Raw genomic sequence first — 22,090 nt, 5'->3', positions numbered from 1 at the left:
GATTAAATTCTGGATAAAAATAGAATTAACTAAACACAAACGTCTATTAATACGTTGCGCGTTACGGCTACTATTTTAGTGTTCCTAAATATATATGAATTGAACGCATGATTAACTACCACGGTGCGATTTGATTGGTAAAATGTTATAAAAATATCGCTCGATTTAGAGACTACACCCATTGCGTGCTATTTTTAAGCATCCAAAAGTTGACCAGGAATACATAAGAAAATTACCAATATATATATTTAAAACTATTTTCTGATGATTTCAACTGCTGTTTACCATTTTCTAGATGAATCATCCTAGCTCAGTTGATTTAAAGCTGTAATGAGAAATACTCGAATAATTTCAAATTCATTGGAAAATTAAACTAAACATCTGTTTTATTCATATGGTTTTATATAGGCACCGTTTATTTCCACATTTAATCATGAATAATATAAATTATATTTCGATAGCATTTGTTTATTTATAAATAATATACAAGTTGCGTACCTAAATAAAGCCGTGTTATTCAATAATAACATTTAAATTATATTATATTAAGCCATTCGTTCAATACAAAAAAACTAGACAATATCTCATTGTTATATACTTAATATGATGTTAAAATATACCGTTTAAGATGTTAAAAAAGGACGTGTATTTATTTGTAGACAAAGAAGTAATCATATGCGATATTTTAAACGTTTCGTTACTGGTGTGTGTTATTTCACGGTCATGCGAAAACTACGTGACTCAGCGGTCACCATCTGTTGCATTGCTAGTTTCGTATCAAGGTTTCTCGGCTATACTTTAAGCTTCACTTCGATATATATGTTTCCTTTTTCGGTTAAAAAGTGAAAATTTATTACAAATTTATTGAATAATGAATAATTATTTATAACATTCGAGGTTATACGTCACAAAAAAAAAAACAAATTAATGAATACCTATTTTATTTCTATGTATGTGGTAACATCGCTCACAAACAAATCTAGTGTTTGTATAGAGTGTTGTGAAATTAACGAAGTACGTCCAACAGTTTACAGTGACAATTTATTATCACTGTTATCTTGTTAGGATTTACGTAATTCTGTAACCGCGATAACTTTGCCTTTACCTGAATAGGATCACTTCTGAAACTGTCAAGTGCATCGTCGTTAAATGTTGCTTCAACTCTGTGTTTGTCTGTTGGTACAAGTGTGGTGTCGGTTTTGTGTTTTATTTATTTCAGGTGTCTCAGCTACGACAGCTTTATGTGCCGCTCTTGGGTTAACGGTGAACGGTTTTAAGTAATCGCTCAGACTAACATTATCGTTTGTCTCTTTCTTTTACAGATGCCGTTGGCCGCTGTCTCGCATCATCCCAAATAGCAATGCATTCGGCGTAATTTTCTTTAATGTAGCGAATTAAATGTAGAGAAAATTACTTACAATATTTTCAACGCGTTCATATGCGTTTCTGTCTTTTTAAGTCATTATTCCTATTTTAAAAATTACATGTCTAAATATTTTCAATTAGTATAATTGTTTCAATGGGACTTACTTTGTTTTACTATTCAAGACTGCGTTAAATTCATCGAACTATATGTTTTTTTTTTTTTCTAATCAATTGTTAGTTCCCGGAGTCGATTTTCGTCGGATTAAGACTTGTTACGTGAATGAATGAATTGGATCATGGATTTATGTTTAGGTCTATTTTAGTAAATTACTTCGTCGCGTTGTCTTCTCCCATTTACCTCGATTCTCCTTGGATTAGATTTATTTTCGAACATTTGTGCTGATAAGGAATTTTTCTTCTTTAATCACATCCTACTGAAGGTTATGTGCAATGATTTGTTTATTAAGTCGTTGTCGATTTTGTCGTAACAGGACTAGGAGTAGATTTATCGATTCCTTTTATCGTTTTTAACATTTCACATGTTTTAAAAGACGAATCACATAACAGCGTTACAATTGTTTATTGGTTAATTTATATTACAGATTTATATCAAAGTTATGGAACTCATAGATAAATGTAGTGTATTGTGATATCAAGTGATAAAAGTGATAACAATTGAGCGAATGGGCCTTTTAATACATTAAGTGAATATTATTTTTTTTATATTATAATGGTTACAATCTAAAATGGAGAGAAAATTGACTCGTGAGGACTTCATGCGGAAAAGTTTCCGCGCACCTCGGGTGTCGCCAGCTCCTGACTCGCCAACTGCGACTGTGAACGGTGCGCCGCCACCTTCCCCCGTGTCCTTAGCGATGTTGGAACGAACTTCCCAAACACCACGTACTGAGTACGAACTGACGTCTTCGGGCATTGCTCCTAAACGCTTAGAACTAAACAGAGCTCACCCGATACATCTGAAATCGTTCCAAGCGACCGATCCACCCGAGGACAACGGTCCGACTCCTCCTTCAGACGATGTTTTACGCAAGTTGGAAAGGCAAATCGGTGAAATGGAACGTGGCCTTGAAAGAGCTCAGAATGGTACCGTTCAAGTCGACGAGCGAGTGAGGTACGCGGAACACGAAAATCTTTTACGCACTGGAGTATCTTCAGTGGGCGGTGGGGGCTACTTGCCAGCAGACTCAGATACGGAACACGATGTGGTACCGTTTAATAGAAACGAAAGTACAAGAAGTAGCACGGGAGCCGCAGCTCCAGCTGCTAGGCCATCTACTCGATTATCCCGAACGAACTCCGACACGCAGCAGCACACGGTCGCTGTCACCGCTCGTTTGATGAGGAAGCTTGCGGATGGGGGTACCAAGGACGAGAAGACCAAAGTGATATCGAGGAAAGCGATACAAGCTAGGATGGAGAGGGTAAAGAACTCCGTGGTTGGAACGAAGCACGAGCACAGAGTGTTGGCAGAACACAGAGCGGAACCTGTGTCACCAAAGAGCCCCACGTCGCCTGTCTCGACGCGCTCTTCAGTACAGGTAAAAGATAATTGTGAACGTCCACGGCAGATCATGTTTTATGTGTATAATATTGAATACGTACGATAAATATTGTAACAAGTGGAATTTGCTATCGGCATTCTTCATCAAAGTGTTCGCTAAAGTTAATTAGTCATGTCGGATGCTAAAATGTGCTAAAATATGCGAATTGAGTTTGTTTGATTGAAGCTCTTGTTTGTATATGAGAACACGTCGACTATCAAATATTTTTACAATGCGCTTCCCACTCAGACACGTAAATATCACCGAGTAAAAAATGATTAATTTTATTACAAATCGCAGAAAAGCGAGAAATGACATCGATATTATAACAGATTATCCATATTTACTTATACATACATGTACATATATATGTGTTTCAGTCGAAATTGTGAAGAAAAGCAGATATGGAAAAAGTATACTTTTTTTTTTACTATTATTAATAAATATAAGCGCAAGCGAGAATTTAAAAATCGTGTCTTGTTGAGTGGTTATACAATCGATTATGTCATAAAATGTTGTGTGACTAATTAAGAAGTTAACGATACACTCCATTTTCAACTCTCAAGAGTAGCATAAGAGTTCATTCTATAATTATATTTTTGACAATACATCCGATACCGTTTTATCTACAAACGAACCGAATAAGTATATTTATCGGTAAGAAATTAATTAACAGTGAATTCATTACAGTAGGGTTACCCCTTGTAGAAATAGTGAGAACTTAAGAGAATTAATCATGACTTAAAAATATTTCGTTAAGTGATTGACAGTTTATATTTGGATTTCATTCAGTAGTCACATTTGATGACGTAATTATGTTTTAAATACATAATAGGACGAGCTATGAAACAACACTAAAAACTTTAGTCTTTAAACATAAGGAAGACGATAATCGAATCTTTGAATGTTTGTAAAACTATTGTGTCATTAAATAATTTTTCCATTTTAAGAACAGCGTGCAGCGGCGTCGATTTTCAACGATTATAAATTGTATGCGATGCCAGCGACATATGTTTTTAAAGTTTTGTTAAAATTTTAACTAGATCAGATTGAACACATGTTTTTAAATTGATATAATAAATATAAAATACATTATAATTATTTGTGTTATCGCAAGCGTTCAGTCAAATTTTATATTAAAATGAGGTTATAAAACTACAATTTTAGAAACAATTGGCAGATTTTAAATTTTATTTAACCAATCACTGATTAATCACGAAATCTCAGTAACTGCCAAACTTGAAATTTGGTAGGTAGGTTCCTTATAGGGAATATAGAAACTCCAGTCCTAACAGGGTTGTAAAACGAGGATTGGAAGTATGTGTTTCATAAATTTCGCGCGGGTAAAGCTTCATCTTGTAATATTATATAATCGTAGTCAACAAACATTCACAATATAGGCTAGAAAATGAAAGATACATTTGTCTTACATTGCGTGAAACGTTTCGATAGCTAATATCGGGCTATAGATATTATTGGCGAATCCGATGGCAGCAGGAGTAAATACACAAGTTTGACCCTGAATCGACTTCAAGATCAAGATATTAAATAATCTATGATATTTATTACGGTTTCGTGAATGAATATCGTTTTGAATGTTTTCGATATACATAAGTGGTTATGTAGGTATATAATAATCAAGTACCGTTTGTAGTGCATAATATGTCAGATCTATTGGCAAATCGAATGGAATATGTAAATCGAAGGTTTGTTTATCTTCGCTCCTTCTGCCATTGAAATAGACTAAGCATATTGATTGAATCATAGTGATAGAGTTTATCTTAAAAAGTATATAATGTTACTGTTAAAAATAGATATAAATTAAATATTGAGTTGTCTCATAGATTATTTATATGTGTCAGTATGACGACGTAATTAATTAATTTCTAAGATAATTTGTATTTAATAATATAGCAACCGTATGAGATTATTTAACGTTGCCATCAATTATGAATACTTAAGCGCAACGAAACACCATATCAATAATGCTTTGTTTGTTCACAGGTAAACCGAGTTTTATTAAGAGTACACTGTAAAAGGGTAGCTGTATAAAATGTTTGTGAGGTAAGTTCATTGACGACATATTTTTTAATTCGGTCATATTTTATAATACACTAGAAGTCGATCGTCTGCTGTTAGGCAAAAGAGAGTAATAAAAGTAACCTTCCTTGGCGTTTAAGCTCGCTTAATACCGAATTTCATCAAATTCGGTACAGTGGTTTGGCCGTGCAAGAGCAACACACAGACAAGAGTTACATTCGCTTTTTTAATATTAGTGTAGAATAATGTAGGGGTGATATGAAAATTTAAATACTATGGTCTCTTTAACCTTAGTTTTAGGTGTATGGAATATATTTTAATAGATTTTTATCAACTTACTTAAATTACATGGAATGAGCATATCAATGCAATTGTAATTGTTTTCCTGAAATTTCGATTGTGATGTGGCCTGCAAGTGAATAATGCGGGCACACCCAAATACTAACCTCAATTAAAATAATAAAAACAAGTGTTCTCTACACTAATTCGATACTAAAAATTAGGAAAATATAAAAATAAATGTCGTTATAATGTTTCAGAACTATATTACCCGAATAATGTACGCTCTTTGAATATTTATTCAGTTTGGTGTCCGCTCTCGTAACACAAAACAACGGTGCGATTTGAGACGCGTGAACGTAATCGAGCAAAAATGTGTTATCTTAATGCCTTTATATGGTAAAAGCGAAATAATCACACTCCGTGCGCAGACTCGTGTGACGTATCCAACTAGCTGGTCACGATTGTTGAAATTGTGATGTAATCCTGAGCTTGGATTTGTTTTTAAAATAAACTTCTCGTAAAACCGAGGCCGTATTTTAGTCAATATATAGTTTTTCAAGGAGAAAGTAGTTTCTTTATCGTTCATATTTTTTCTCAACTTATTTTATCATAGGTTTGTTTTAAATAATATTCCAATATATCGTTCGTTATATTTTCAAATATTCGAGGATTGATTTTAAATTTCAATATAAACATCACTGTCATACTTGACGTAGAGGCTTCATTTCCTCTACGACTCGTGAAACTTGGAAAATATATAACATAATATCCAGAATTGGTTGTTTTTTTTTTTTGTTATTTAGAGTTATGAAAATATTAACCGCAGCAAACTGAGTATTGTTGCGGTTCTTCCCTGTAGACTCTATTTACCCGGTACAACGGTTAGCTTTAAAATCAATTTAATCTTATATCATGATTCAAAATTCCCATTTTTGGTCTTACTGTTAAGATCAAAGTCAAGAGCTGGAGCTATATTCTGACATCGTTATAGAACAAAGAGTAATTTAGCACAATTAAAATAGTTTTTACTGTCGTTTTCCACGTGCTGTTTTCATTAGTTTCGTACGCTGGACATTGGGTTAATGAGTTATGAATTGAACTGGGTAGCCTTTTATTTCCCGGAATTAAAATTTTGATATAACAGTTCGTCATGCGAAGTCGTAATTAATAATTAAATTTTCATTTGCTTAGAGGTACTCGTTCAATGCCGTTCAGATTGTTGGATGTCCAAATTTTGTACTAACTAACCTTTGCACGTTTCTTTCGATTCTGGGTTTACGGAACGATGTCTGTTTGCGTTTTTGTGTTATACAAACATTACACGTATTTATTTAAGCGTGTCTTTCGTCTTGAATAAATAACGAAAAAATATATATCATTAGCAGCGATATTATTGTATTTTAAAAATAGTAAATTATATATAATATCTTATAATATTAAGTCCATTGAATGCAAATTAATTTACTAAGTGCGCACACACGCCAAATTACCTTTGCTTACTTTTATTTACTGATCCCGACTTATATGACTCTCAAATAAAAAAAAAAATGAAAAATGCATTTGTGGACTTAAAAGTTAAGCTACGCCAGTTTTATAATTGTTCTACCTCTTTTTTTCCCCTCTCGTCTCTCCCCACTTCGCTTCTCTTCAACAGCTCCCCCTCAACCCTCTACCTAGTCAATAGAACATCTTTATTTTCTTTTGTTACAGACAAAATTTCATATACTTGTTTGAATAAAAGTCGTAATATTATGAAAATATCTTGAATCAATAAATACTCGTTACGTAGCGCAGACTTGCATAAATTATGTAAGTATCAAGTCGCTTTGACGCAGAGAAGCCCTACCGGAAGCCTCGCAAAGCCCTTATCATATGATAAAATACTTTTACACGATTATAAACCTTATTACTTTATGAATATGTATTAGTATCGGTTGCAAGATCTCGTTCATCTTAATACTATTCTTTTGTATTGAATCTCATGGTGAAGAATGTGTGTTAGACGATAATTATAATGTGACGTGGAATAATATTATGTATGTTTAACATATCTACAAGTAGTATATTCTATGTTTGTAATAAACGTTACTTTGATGTATTGTTTGAAGATGCCTATATGTACATATATATATATAAACAGTTGTATGACTCGTCTATACGTAAAATACGTATGTCGAGTAATATGAAGCTAGATTTTTAATACAATTATTCTGCCTATATCCAATTTTTAGGGTGCAATGTGTAATCTTCATCGAGACCAAATAAAGGAAGCCTCCCTTACCCTAGCCTCACCTTGCTTAGAAATGCTTACCGCCATCATACGATGGTTGAGGCGCTGACGTGTTTGATTGATTGATGCGCTTAACAAGAATTCCTCTAGTCAGCTCCAGTGAGAGGGCGTTGAGATAGCGGCCGCGTTTGATTCGGGCAGTGCGGGATAGAGCCAGCTCAACTTAACTAGAATATAACACGTTAAGTCTATGCCAAACGAAGAAGGAATGAAGATAAACAAACCTTAGATTTATGTATTTCATGCGATTTGGTAATATCTCGGCTATATCGTGCACTACTAACAGTTCTTGACTAATACGGCTTTTTTCGTATTGGGGATGGAAAAGTCTATATGTATTTAACTAAATACTTAGTTAATATACATAATTTCAACAAACTCTGAATTATTACAAATCATTTGTACAATGTACATTCAGCCGCACCACACGCGCGCGCCTGTAGTTCACCCACCGCACACGAGTGACACTTTTAAGGAAGGGGCAGATATATAACGATCCTCATATAAAACAAAGAAGATCTGTTAACTTGAATTTATATTTTAAACTAGTTTTCGCTCGCGTGTTAGGGGAGATCAGGTATTAGGTATCCTGTGTCCATTTCTGTACCCTGTGGTAAAGTATACCTAATATGCATAATTACATGATGATAGGTTAGAGTAGTTAAGATGTGTAAGAAACAAACTGACTATTACTTTTATATATATATTAAATTTAGGGCTGGTCGTCAGGTGTGAGGCATAAAACGTAGTCTTATGGCCTTGGAGTTCACGCTTGCTTCATAGCAAATACGGTTCAGTGGTTTCGCCGTTTAAGAGAAACAGACAGACACACAGTGTTACTGTATAATTTATAATATTAGCATAGATTATTTAGAGCCCGGTCAATATTCAGGCTGCAAGCGGCGTGCGGTTCGCCCGATATACATTCCGGTTTAAACTATTTAATGCAATTTGACAACATAGCTCACGTTACACTAGAGAACGATTTCTATTATTGTAATTCTTTTAATATTAATTTAAATTGTGGTTTAAAAACAAAATAACCTTTTGTTCGTGTATTCTGATATGGAAATTGAGCCCTAACTCGAGGATTTGGCTAGTAGCCATTAAACAATGCCACTATTCATCTCCTGGTTTCATAATTGGATTATTCAATCGATATGACAATTAGAATAAAGTCAAAATCAACTACTAGGATAGATAGATATTTACATAATTAATTCAAAATCAAAAATTAAAATATTAAATTACATTACATTTACATTCATTTACATTTTATTTACATTACATTCAAGTAGGCTCATAAAAGCCATTTTGGAAAATAGATTCTACAGAGAAGAACTGACAAGAAACTCAGTAGTTACACTTTTCCACCATTTTAATTGTAGAGTATGTCGACAAAGTACAATTATTTTAATATATTTATATCCTGCCCATTTTTTTTTTTTAGAAATCGATAAATACGAAGTCCACGCCTTTTAACCAATAATATAATCTTGTATTGAGTAATATGCCTTATTTATCAATGTTTTAGACGCTTTAATTCAAATTAAAAATAACTATTTATCATTAATATATAAATGAAGCTTTGTTTATAGCGTAAAAAGGCGGAATTTTAATAATTGTACACTATAATAGTTTTCTGTTTGAAATTTAAAACATGAGCATAGATTTTGTTTGAACTTTAAAAAAAAATATATCATTTAAATTCTACTCCAATGAAACAGAGTAAAAGACGCAGTCTAGGTGTTTCATTACTCTAAGTGATGTCGGACTAGTATGTAGGTTAGTGTTGTTTGTGCTACTTCGACTTCGGGGACACCGCTTACACTTTGAATTTAAACTTATGACCACATTTATACATATAAACTTATACTATAAACACAATATATACATTTGCTTCCTTCTAAATACGCTAATAACAATAATTACACTAGTTGAAATATGTGTCATACGAAATTCTATTAATACACATATTACAATGATTGTTGTCAATGCCGTATTCATGTACGGTACACGGTGGTAGAACGGGTAGGTTTCACCCAATCGTCAGATATTCTACCGCCAAACAGTACTACTAAGCATTATTGTTACTGTTTGAAGGCTGAATGAACCAATGTAACTACATGCACAAGGGACATAACATCTTAATTACCGATGTCGGTGGCGCATTGGCGATATGGGGAATTTTTAATATATTTTACAGCGCCAATGTTTGGACAGTGGTGAACACTCACCATCAGGTGGCACATTGGCTCGTCTGTCTAACTACTAAATAATAAAAATTGACGTTTTGCGGTCAAGTTCTATGCTGAGCTTGGGAGTGTTCTTACATAATAGCTTAACTATATTCACGTAACCAATAATCAATTTAAATCCAACTATTGGTGACCAAATAATTAAAGGAAATAGTCGACAAACATTTGCTCACTTGCTAATTAATAAAAGTTTGTATGTTTAAACATTTTTTGTCTTCTTCCAACAAATACAAAATTACTGGTGACAGAAAGAAAGGAATCGTTGTGTAACAATTTACCCGATATTATACAAATATTCTCACGTTACAAATATTTTAACATCGATATCAAATCGTATTTATAGGCAGAGCTTTAGGAATTTCAATCGCTTCTAGATTGCCTTTATCGCGTGTGGGATACTCGTAATGTACAGTTCGAACTAGGGCTTGGCTAAGACTAAGTTATTTAGACTGATCGTACACGCAGTTGTGACTGACACTGTTTTTCATCACTTCTGAATTTATTATTGTAATTGTTTCGTAACATCTAAAACTACAAAAGTAGATCTTCGTTTTGTTTATGCAAAACCGTACAATACAATATGTTTTATTGCACACAAAGTAATAAAAATATCATACAGAGATAAATTGTTATAAATGTATGTTACAAAAATGTAATACTATATTTTTTTAATTATGAATTCTGTATATAAATAACTTTAAAACTGTCTGTATCAACTTGCAAAAGTGTATTCGCAATTAGAATATCGCTAGTTTTTGATTCAAACACAACCTCTGTACATACTTTTATTAATAATAAAAAATCGTTGTGAATTCAAAATAAAAGAAACCAAAAGGAAACCAGCATACCGCTGTGACGCAACTTAGGTGGGGTGAAATGCATTCGCACCTTTACAATCCACTTATATTACAAGAATGTATGCACTTAAATATGATCCTTTCGCATTTATTTTAAAGATGCATTTCCCTTGCATACTCGAATGATGTTGAGACGCTTTGCATTTTAAGTTTTAAAAAAATGGGGCGCTTGTTACCCCGCTTTTCCCGCAGTGTGATTTCGGACACCGTCGCGAACGGACGTCCGTTACGGATGCGTAGTATGGCGATTGTTTTTAATTGTTTTTGTGATTAAATTGTAACCATGGCCAGGAAAAGGGTAAGGGTTCCCGCTAGGATGATGGATGTAATAGTGATGTGAACTAGTGTTGTCAGTTAGGACGTATTATTGTACAACGAAAATATTTTACATTTTTTTTTGTTTTCCGCTTTGATTTTTTTTTGTTATGTTCATTTTGTGTATTTTGCTCATTTAGTTTTTTATGAATTGTAGAATATTGATAGAAATACATCAAAAATGTTATAAGCTTTAATAAGAATATAGGCGGTGATTATAACTGGTTTGTTAGTCGATACGTATTTATTACGTATTTTGTAGGTCAGGAACGCGTTAAGTTTTATAAAACGAGGAAGATTTTTCACTTAGGTCTTTGACTGAATTAACTTCACATACAAATAAGTTCAAAAGAATCGATATCGGTTTTTATTTTCATCCACAATAACAATATTTTGAATTAAAAATCTTTGTATCGCAACCAACGAAGCTCCTCGAACTTGAACTATTTAATTAATCGGTCGAAACAATGACATATATTTTATTATATTGTAATGATAACATATCATTCCAAGTGATATAATAATAATAATACACGTTTCTTTGTTTCAAACCATGCGTGGCATAAATAAATAATTGTACAGGAATAATACGAAAAGATTTTACTAAATTGTACTAAAGGAAAATCATACGTAATTGTCTTTAGATTGACGTAAACTTATAAGTTTCATTAACAATGTAAGACAGCGTACTCATAAACGTCGGGAAGCGAATTACTTTAGTTTAGTTAAATATTATTTTCTCTCTTTCTTTCGTAATCGATTTGTCATTCGTAAGAAGAAGACAGCATCGTTTCAATAGTAACCTTAAACAACATTCATAGTTAAAAAACGAAAATAATATAATATCGATTTTTAAAGGTTTAAAGAACTATACAAACATCAATATTTCACTTCGTTTCAGATTAATAAATAATATTTCAAGTAATTGCAGTTAAATCAATCTCTGCTCCGTAGCTTTTAGCTCTGCCAAGCGATAGTTGCATTTTGTATTGTCTTAATTTTATTGTAATTATTGAGTTAGTGTTTCTTATACAACGATACTTTCTCCTTTCTATATATTGTTATTTATCTCGTCGTTAAACACAAAGGATTCAATAATTCAATATTATAATAATTTTAATTAGATGTAGATAGTTTTTTTTTTTTATATCGATATTTTCCTTATTCTGTCAAATAATCAATTAACTATCGATGTTTTTTAAGCTATTCATTGTGGATTTCGTAAGCTTGTTTATCACTTTTTTATATTATTTCTTTAATTAAATGCCAAAAGCTTTGGTATTTATAAAGTTATTGTAGTTGTGGTCACTACATATATTTTTAAATAAAGGTCATTGTTCGATGCTCGAGATTCGATTTTTATCAATAAGAAATCCATCTCACAATCCTTCATCAAGTCCTCTTCAGGTCTTGAGCGTATGTCATGCTTTGAAGGGCGCTTCAACCCCTGTCTCAGTTATCGTCACCGATACCTGATATTGTATATCGCTTAAGTTTGAAGATTTATCTCTTTCAAATTGTTGCTAGTTCTACCTTACGGGTATAATCTATCTGTACTTGATATAATCACAGACGTTTGTTTTTGTAACGCCTAACTGAAAAAAAAAACTAAACCAATTACATCGAAATGTATGTGTCACGTTTCGGAGAAGCTTCTAGTATATTGTAAAAGTAGATGAGCTTTTCAGTTTTACCCGCTTTTAATTAAGAATATTGACGTAACAATAGTGAATTTCGTGTCATGTAAAATCTAAAAAATATGAAGTTTTTAAAGGACTGTAAAATCTTTAACAATATTAAGAAAACGATGGCGATAGGAAAGTTAATAGAAAGCTATTACTGTTTAATAGGAATTCCGTCAGTCAGAGCGAATGGAAAAGAATGACGTAGATAGCGACAAATATTTTCAATTCGAATGTAAATAGTATTAGATTCTATTATTCTTCGTTTGAATTTCCAAGCGCATTCCCAAAATAAACTATCTACTATTCGGATTTCTGCATGTGCAAGTAGCATTGTATAAATCTGTGATTGTGAACAAACAATGGGCTATGGACAAGCGTGCATGGGGGGGGGGGTGGTAGAGGTTTACGTCTATAAAAAAAAACCCATGTAATTTATGAAAGTAAAACTTTTCTCACGTTACGATCGTGGAATTCCATAATTAATCAAACTTTTTTATTAGCTAATGTTCCGAGCTTTAGAAAATATTACGTTTTCAGCTAAAGAGTGGTTCGTTCGATTGCCTTTTTTTTACTTAAACATTTCACAAACATGCGTGTGTTTCTTATAGAATTTTCGGTATGAAGTAAAGTTCTTAGGAAACGAGGAGACGATTGTCCCGTATGCCAAACGTATTTTCAACGAATTTGCGAATCTTTAGTCAGGTCCTCTGATTTATCGTGTAAGTAAGGGTCGTATACATTTTTTTTCTTGGTTGAAACCGAATTTTATATACATCGACAACAATCTCTCGGGTTCAAATTATCCATTTAGCGTTCCATTGTTTGCTTTTCTGAATGGTTTTGTAAATATCTGACAAAACGCGATGGGATTTTATCGTCAATTTTGTTGGAAACGGTTTTACCTTTGATCATTTTATTCGTCAATATTGGATTGTTGTTTACTGAACTTTTTAGTCTATTTATTCGGATATTATAATTATTCTATGTACCAACCAATCAAACCACTGTATCGTACATATATACATATGAAACAATTAATATATGTACTCAAATATGCAAATCTTTGTATTACAAAATAGAATTGTTCTGATTCAACATTTTTATATTTCTGTCATTGTACGTTGTATAATATTACTAATTGTTTTTGTAGTAAACTTTTAGTGAAATAAACTCGTCCGTATGTGTAGATCATTAATTGCCCATGAATATGATACTCGTGAATTGTATAATACAATACAAATGCAACATGTTTTAGTACATGTATTGAATTAAAGCTCGTTTTTAATAATGTTTTTTTTTTAATAATTTTATTAACTTAGACTATGAAAAACTAACGGACTTCATTCAAAGATTTATAATATTTGCATGCTCGAATACAAAAGCTAAGCCGGAAAAAGATGTGAGTTAAATCGTATTAAAAATAATATAATGGAAAGTTTCCCATTCCTTTAGAATATTTTACATGACAAACACTGAAACGACGCTGCTTAACAGCGAAGTGTATAAAATTATCATTTTAAGTCAGTTCAAAGAAATCCTTGGAAATGGAGATCCTTTATTAAATAACGATTTGTGACTATTTTGTTAGATACGAATAGTTTAAAGAACTTTACTGGACTAAGTTTGTTTGTTACGCTTCTTGAGTATTCAATTTACTTTCAGGCAGAATTTGATTCATATTGTACGTATTTAACTGGTGAGTTTTTTGGTGGTTCTTCCCGATAGAATCTCGATTAGGTGGTCTATTACTATATGGTAGTCTATCTCGATGTGGTGGTATTACATTTGATATAGTTTTGTAAAATGACCATTCAAAATTGATTTTTCGATATTTGGCATATATGTTTTCAGGATTACAGTAAAATACATAGACCTCACACGCAAGTGAAGCCGCGGCCTGAAACTAGTTACTAATATTTTTTATTCCTATCGAAATTCAAGAGCCATCACTCGTTTTAAATAACTTCGATCCTTATACACGTTACAAATTGCTGTGTATATTGTTCGTTACTGAGTAAACGTTTCGGTAGTGCAGCGTGCTTGTTCAGTATCGATCCAGCTCACCTATAAGCCTTCGAACTGGCTGTGTGAATATTACATTATGCCTACGTGTTTCAGCCCTTAGTTCTGATGTGTTATGTCATTCTCAATTCAATTTATGTAATTATTTCTCGCTATCCCTGTAAGGAACCAACATTTAGTTTTATTATTATTTTTATTTTGGTCGTACGCCAGTTTTGGTTTCGAGTGTGTGACGTATCCGTAGATGAGTATGTGAATATTTTGTGCTTGTATTTGTACTGATAGAAAGTCACGTTATTTTTCTGAAAATTTAAACGTTACGTTTACGTTTTGTTACAGGATAAATAAATAACGCCTTAATCATATAAATATTATAGAAATCGTTGAAAATAATAGTTTGTAATTATTGTAATAGGTACAATGAATTCCATTTGTATGAACACAGACCATCTGTTTATTAATAGTAATCTTGTTAAAAATTTAATTTGATAATTTTTTTTTCTTTTCTTATTAATTAATCCTTCCTAGATTAAAAATGAGCCGAGATGGCCCAGTGGTTAGAACGCGTGCATCTTAACCGATGATTTCGGGTTCAAACCCAGGCAGGCACCACTGAAATTTCATGTGCTTAATTTGTGTTTATAATTCATCTCGTGCTCGGCGGTGAAGGAAAACATCGTGAGGAAACCTGCATGTGTCTAATTTCAACGAAATTCTGCCACATGTGTATTCCGCCAACCCGCATTGGAGCAGCGTGGTGGAATATGCTCCAAACCTTCTCCTCAAAAGGGAGAGGAGGCCTTTATCCCAGCAGTGGGACATTTACGGGCTGCTAATGAAAAAAAGATTAAAAATTGTTTAAAATAAATAATATTTAGTTTATAGAAAAATATTTTTAAGAGTGTAAAGTCGCTTATGACTTTATCAGAATTTATTTCTGCTATTGTTGAATTAACACAAGTACTTGACTTTGGTGGAAGTCAATTGAACGGACTTGCAATAAATAAATATTCCTAGAAAGGATATTACGTTATTGTATACTAATGCGAGGCCTTGCGTCGGCCTGAGATTTATAATTAATTTGTAATTCACTGTTAGCCCGCGGACCCGCTTAGAAAGTTAATTAATTTTTTTCCTATTAATAACCTTGATTAATCTTCTATTCATTTTCAAGGTCTGCATATTGATACTCTCATTTAGACTTAATAGCTTTGTAGACAAACTCTATCGTTGTATTTTTTATATATTTTTTATGATGGTATTATCGATAAATGTCAACGTCGAGGTTTGACGCACGTTCTTTTTCTAAATATTTAAACAGGAAGGAAATTAAATGGTCGGAATAATATATTTCGGAAATCCAAAATTGAAAAAAAAAAACGGTTATTCAATACGTATAAATATTTATTTTATTTTATACACTTAACAACATTTTGTTAAAAAATACAGGTTTATCTCGAATTTAAATTATATTACCTATAATTTGTTTTCGTATTTAATATAAATTTATAAATGTTAAACGTACCCACCCACCATAAAGTCAATAATTTATCTCAGATTCACATTGTGAAGAAGGGTGAGTGAGCATTGGCGATATAAGGAACAGTTGAACTTTCTTACAGTGACAATGTTTATGGGCTGTGGTCACCACTGACGATCAAATCGTCGAATTAGCTCGCCTAATGATGTTATAATAATAGGATAAATTTGAGGCTGCTGCGCTTTAATTTCGATTTACATGCACGTTTGAATATTTTTGTTATAATTTTTATTTGAATCGTTACAATTATTTTCTGTTATTTTGTGTTTTTTAATTTTCAGCATGTTAACTAAAAATTTTAGTGAAATAAGTGTAACTCTGCTATATCATGAAATGAGTTGTGTTCCGATCTATAGTTGTTGAGTGAATGTATAAGAGATCGAGTGAGCAGTGATTTGAAATCGAGTTTTCTCAATTTATTTATTAACTGTTTTGAATTTGATATTACTTTGTCATAATAATGTGACGGTTTTCGTGTTCGATAAATCATTGAGGACTGATTGCTTGTGAATTGGAAAAAGTTACTTTTAAAATGTGCTTCGCCTGTGAATTGTGACGGATTGTTCTCCCTCAGTGATCTCTGTCAATCAAGATAAATTGAAGATGGGCGTCAAGGGTAGATACTTGGTAATATACATGTTTATCTCATTTAAAGTTTTATACGAAAAGCATGCCATTTTATTTGATCCTTTTGTTGAATATAATTCGTGTTGTAAGGAAATGTTTCGGATGTTTTATTGTTGAGTGGTAACCGGATGTGGTTACATATTTGATTGATAGATAATAGGAAACGCACTTAGGCAAAGGCTACCTGTACAAATATACTAAGATGTACGACATATAAGAACTTACCGCAAATTTAAGGCTCAAAGAGAATGTGTCGCTTGATTAACGAGTTCAGCTTATAGATTTCAATGCATTACCGCTGACAATATTTCTTTATAAATAATACAATCTTTATTCGACTTTCCTTATTTTCGTATATGACTCACGCTGAGATTACAGTTCATTTCTTGTAACGACAACTGAGTCGTCTTGTACATGTGGAGCAAATATTTGACTTTTTATTATCATGTAGATTATTGAATTTTTTATCGAAACTTGCAATTAAATCAGTTCTCTAAATTCCGAAAAGACTCGTGTTATTAATCAGTATTTTCTTGTATCTTTATTCGTTTAGGTTATAAAATTATAGCCAATTTTTTATGCGTAATGTTTTATTATCAAATTCTATGTATGTATTTAGTATGTTATTGTATAGGCTCTGTGCCAGGCCGTGTTCGCACTACCCAGACGTGTGTTATTTCAAATCAGAATAATATCTTAAATTGTTCAGTCGGTGGTGCGTTGTATGGAGGATATTATTCCATTATTGGTGCCATAAGATAAAACTTTTTGTATTATAATAAACGAAAGCTCGCATGTAACAGATTACACACGAAAGGCTCGGAATAATATAACGGTGTACTCTATCGTATTACGTGCCTGTGTCAGCGGGCAAGGTAGCGGAGACGGGAGCGTGTTAGTATGCAATTTATTTAAATAATATCTTAATTATTTAATGTTTATACTTTGACCAGTATATATTGGAGTATTGATATAATAGCAAGTTGATGTATTCATAAATAATTTGCCTAGAATTTAAACTCAGGAATGCACCACTAAATTTTCACGTGTAAACACACATAGTTGTGTAGATATAATTAATTTCATGAAGAATTTTCATGAAGATGAAGGAAAACCATGGTGAGGACGCATGTGTCGAAGGCCTGCTTGTGTTTGAGCACGCTGTTTCAGTTTTTTTCTAGAGGCCATAGTTAGGAGTCTCAGAAGTTACAGAGTGTTACGAAAGTATCAAGTGAAATTACACTTACTAAAACAGGATTCAATGTATCAATGTATTTTGTTTTTATTAAAGTAAATGCTTAACTCCGGCCACCTGTACTGTATTACACCGAAATTAATTTCACGAACGTGTCACACGGATTTATATAAGACGCTAGATTCGCACACAAGAAAACAAAATAAAGGGCGAACGACCGGGATATTGGTCTATTATTCAAGGGTCACATGTACGTAGCGTCCCTTCGGGTCGGGGTATTTGTTAGCCTCGTCGTTTGATTCCACGTTCGGAAGTTATTTACTATTTTTAAGCAGTTATATAAAAATATGTATATATAGCTAAACAAATGTGAGGTGTGTAAGTGAGATACGTAATCTACGTACACACATATTTACAAATTTCAATGTTATATACATTGATTAAATAATACAAGAAGCTTACTTAGGAAGACTTATTTTAATTAAACTAGTTTTACAGTAATTATCCATGCAGTAGCTTCAAGAAGACTGACTTAATTCTAATTCCTGTCAACTCGCGTCCTTTTTAATGAAGTTGACACGGTTACGAAAATTTCGGAAGCGAAACAATTTGTTCCAACTTCACGTCGGTGTATACTGTCGTCGGTATTTACTGCACGTCGGTCGGGCTTCGTCGGCGTGTTTGAAAAATAAAAGTATATTAGTGTGTCTTTAGCGCGACACGTTTGTCCAATACCAAAAACATCGTAAAACTATATATAAATAATACGCACACATTTGGATGTAAGATATTTTATTATAAAACTAAAGTCTTCTTCAAAATTCATATGTATTGTATTTTATCATTTGTTATAGAGTCAGTTAATACGGACAATGCCTTTTATATAACATTTTTAAGAGTTGCTAATAGTGGTGACATTGTACTCGATGACATTCGACGTTTATACGGTCTATGGGTTTTGTATCCATTCGCAGTTACAAAACTTTAATTATAAAATGTCGAATATAAACGAGGAATCCGAACGAATCTGTCAGTCCATAGTATGCTTCGGTTGGAACATTTATTATTTGAATTGGGAAATGTACCTAACAGTAGAGTGAAAGAAATAGTTTATGATAAATTAAATTTATTTTTATTAATGGTCGAGTGACAAGGCGAATTAGACACAAACGTCGGAGACATTAAAGTGTAAAATTGTGTGCGCAAACATATAAGTACGTACTCCAATGGGCTGGAAATCCGACATAAGGTGAAAGATTAGACCCTGGACGAATGGCTTTAGTATAGCTCTGCCAACTTGACAACGAATCCTGCTGAGAAATAGAGTAATATTGATAAGATTTTTTTTTAATTCACACTTAAACAATTACTGTATGGTATTTTTTTGTTTGAATTAGGATATCACAAATGCTTTTGATAAAATATCACTGTATTCATTTATTTAAATGGTATTTTAGTGTGTGTAATTATATTTCAGAATGACAACTATCATTTAGTCTATCTGTCCGTGTTGTACACATACATACTTACCTAAGAACTATCGTAAATCGCGCATATAGGTATGCTTAAGAGAAATTCTAATTTACATTATAAACAGTATATGCCCTACTCCTTGCGGCACTAGGGTCGGATGGAATACGGGTCACAAGTAATGTAAAGTCTGAGGGGCTTTAATGCAAATATGTACAGTATACTAGGAGTCGTCTTTCAAGGAGCCTCCACATTTATTAATATACATATATTTAAGTAGGGATTAGTGTTATTAAAGAGACATGGTATTGAGATGTTTTTACGCGAATCGCATCGTAAAATGAATAATACAGTAGGACAAATAACTTTGCAAATCATTTATATCCTGTTTGTACAAGCAACTGTTCGAATTCTTTGTTTTGAAGGATTTCAAGTTGAATTCTCGACTTTGTTCCAATGAGAATAACGAATTATATGTTTAAATATTCATTATTATGTAAGGATCAGTAACTCAGAATACGTTGCGAGACGCTAACAGGTATAAATTTCTGATTCCTTTGTGTTTTTTTTTGTTATACATACTAATTGAATTTGGTGATCGGTTAAACTTGTTTGTTTTTTTTTACTGGCAAAATGTTCTTTAATTTATTGGTTAATAAAGATCTACTCAATTGTGTCTTGATCGTGTTTACCTTCAGTAGTCATTCTTATTTCATTTTTAACATTGTCAATAACTCCGCAAAATAAAAACAATTGCAAATAAAGTTTACTAGCTGCACCGCGCGGTTTTTTCCAAGTACTGTTCTGCCCCCGTGGGTCCTGCGTAATATTATAAAGTATTTAAGATTTCTCAATAAATGAGTTCTTAAACGTTAAAAGATTTTTAAATCAGACTGATAGAGCCTGAGATGTGCGCGTTCAAACCTACAACATTTTCAGCTTTGTATTACGATGTAGATTTTAGTAGATTTTTTGGCCTATTTCATCATTTTACAGTTAGCAAATCACCGGTTCGTAGGTTTACCAGTAAATAAATATGTATTTTTATATAATACTATTTTTCCCCGTAGTTTCATTTCCCCTCTCCTACGTGCTATCCGAACGAGAAACTAGGTCACTACCCTCGGGATGGAAACTGGGTTTTAGGTATCTTTATGTAAAGAGCGGCTAAGTGTGCCTTTGTTGAGTTCCGCTATGCTGGGTTTTAGATGGAATTTAGGCTCATTATTGTATTCGATACGAATTTATAATGCACGAGCCGGTGAATGCAGGCATGGAGTCAAGTGGTAATTACATCGTATTTATATATATAAATTTATGTTGATATTTATGTACATAAATGTGTTGTGTTAATCAATATTATTTTTATTTCTTAATTGTAATCCTGTGTTATCATCCTATGTTTAATATTGTTAGTAACTGATACTCATAAAAGTTGACATGTTACGTATTTTTGGAGAAGGGGCTCCCACTGTCCACTTTGTTGAAGGCTGAGCGTTGAAAGAAATTTATGAATTTTGATTCATTATTCAATTAACCAAATAACTGTAGTCAGTTATTTGGTTCAGTCAGTCAGTAGAATGTTCACTACTCTAGTGAGTAGTCTGTTATATATCAACACACAGTGTAAAGTATAAGATATGGAGGTTTAAAATTTAGAGGAGATATACATTTCGTAATATACAGCCGTTGCTGCCACTCAAACTTACAGTCGACCCTTTCCAACACAAATATATTTTATAGAACGTACTTATATGTTTTTAATATCATAATATAAACGAAAAATAACATACCGATATATGTCTTGTGCTTTTAGTTTTGCTCGTTTATAGGTTACTTTATTGGATCGTCTTAAAGTTAAGTTTAAGTTAAACTCATTGTTTTAAGAGCGGAGTAATTTAAATGTCAAGGAGAATTTTAGCATACGTCGTAAATGAGTTAAGTTCTCCGTCATTAGGCGAAGTTTTTCTACTTCGCAGTTAATTAAAAATGTTTTCATTAAAACGTAATTCGTTTTTCCACGGATTCCGTTTATCCGCTGACGGTACACAATCCGCGAGTTTCATCAAATTTTGACAAGGCGATAAACGCATTTGTCTTAAGGTAACTTCGGTTCGGTTCGCGGGAGGTCTCTGTGGTACTTTTAGACATACACATGTATTTATTTTCTTTGACAAATATACAATCTTGCGTAATGAAAACATTAATCTATAGGTACTAATATTATAAATGCGAAAGTAACTCCGCCTGTTTCTCTTTAACGGTCAAACCACCGAACCGATTTTGATCAAATTTGGTAGGAAGCACGCTTAAGTGCCGAGAAAAGACATAGGCTTTATATGCTCACCACCTGACGTACTTTAAAAGGCGAGCGACGTCGCAGACAACAACTTGTCTATAATATGTAGATACTAACAAAACGTGCGTCCGTTTTCTATGTTCACATATGTAGATTCAATTTTGAAGTAGCAACGCTGTTCTATTGATAAGTGAATTCTAAATGCAGTGTTGTTAATTTAGGTTAACGTGTCGTAGCGTTTTAGCTGACAACAAGAGCGCGAGGCTCTCTCAAGAGAGAACAC

The 22,090-nt window shown here is 32.7% G+C and overlaps 1 protein-coding gene across 11 annotated transcripts in view; it reads left to right on the top strand.

Annotated features, from left to right (window-relative positions):
* Window positions 1–22,090, top strand: part of LOC125074004 (serine/threonine-protein kinase MARK2-like) — a 157,564-nt gene that overhangs the window by 98,854 nt on the left and 36,620 nt on the right. For 7 of the 11 annotated variants that reach the window (XM_047685159.1, XM_047685162.1, XM_047685164.1 and 4 more), the window contains exon 2: window positions 1,968–2,924. The exons of 3 other annotated variants lie outside the window; for them this stretch is intronic. In XM_047685159.1, coding sequence (XP_047541115.1) covers window positions 2,112–2,924 — 813 coding nt within the window. In that variant the 5' untranslated portion in view covers window positions 1,968–2,111. Of the gene's footprint in view, window positions 1–1,967; window positions 2,925–16,717; window positions 16,844–22,090 lie in introns of those variants that run through there. One more of the 11 variants, XM_047685169.1, reaches the window with a different exon arrangement.

Source organism: Vanessa atalanta, chromosome 26 (assembly GCF_905147765.1).
Source record: "Vanessa atalanta chromosome 26, ilVanAtal1.2, whole genome shotgun sequence".
NCBI classification, from domain to species: Eukaryota; Metazoa; Arthropoda; class Insecta; order Lepidoptera; family Nymphalidae; genus Vanessa; species Vanessa atalanta.
The sequence above is the reverse complement of the archived record's forward strand: the minus strand, read 5'-3'. Positions and strand labels throughout refer to the sequence as shown.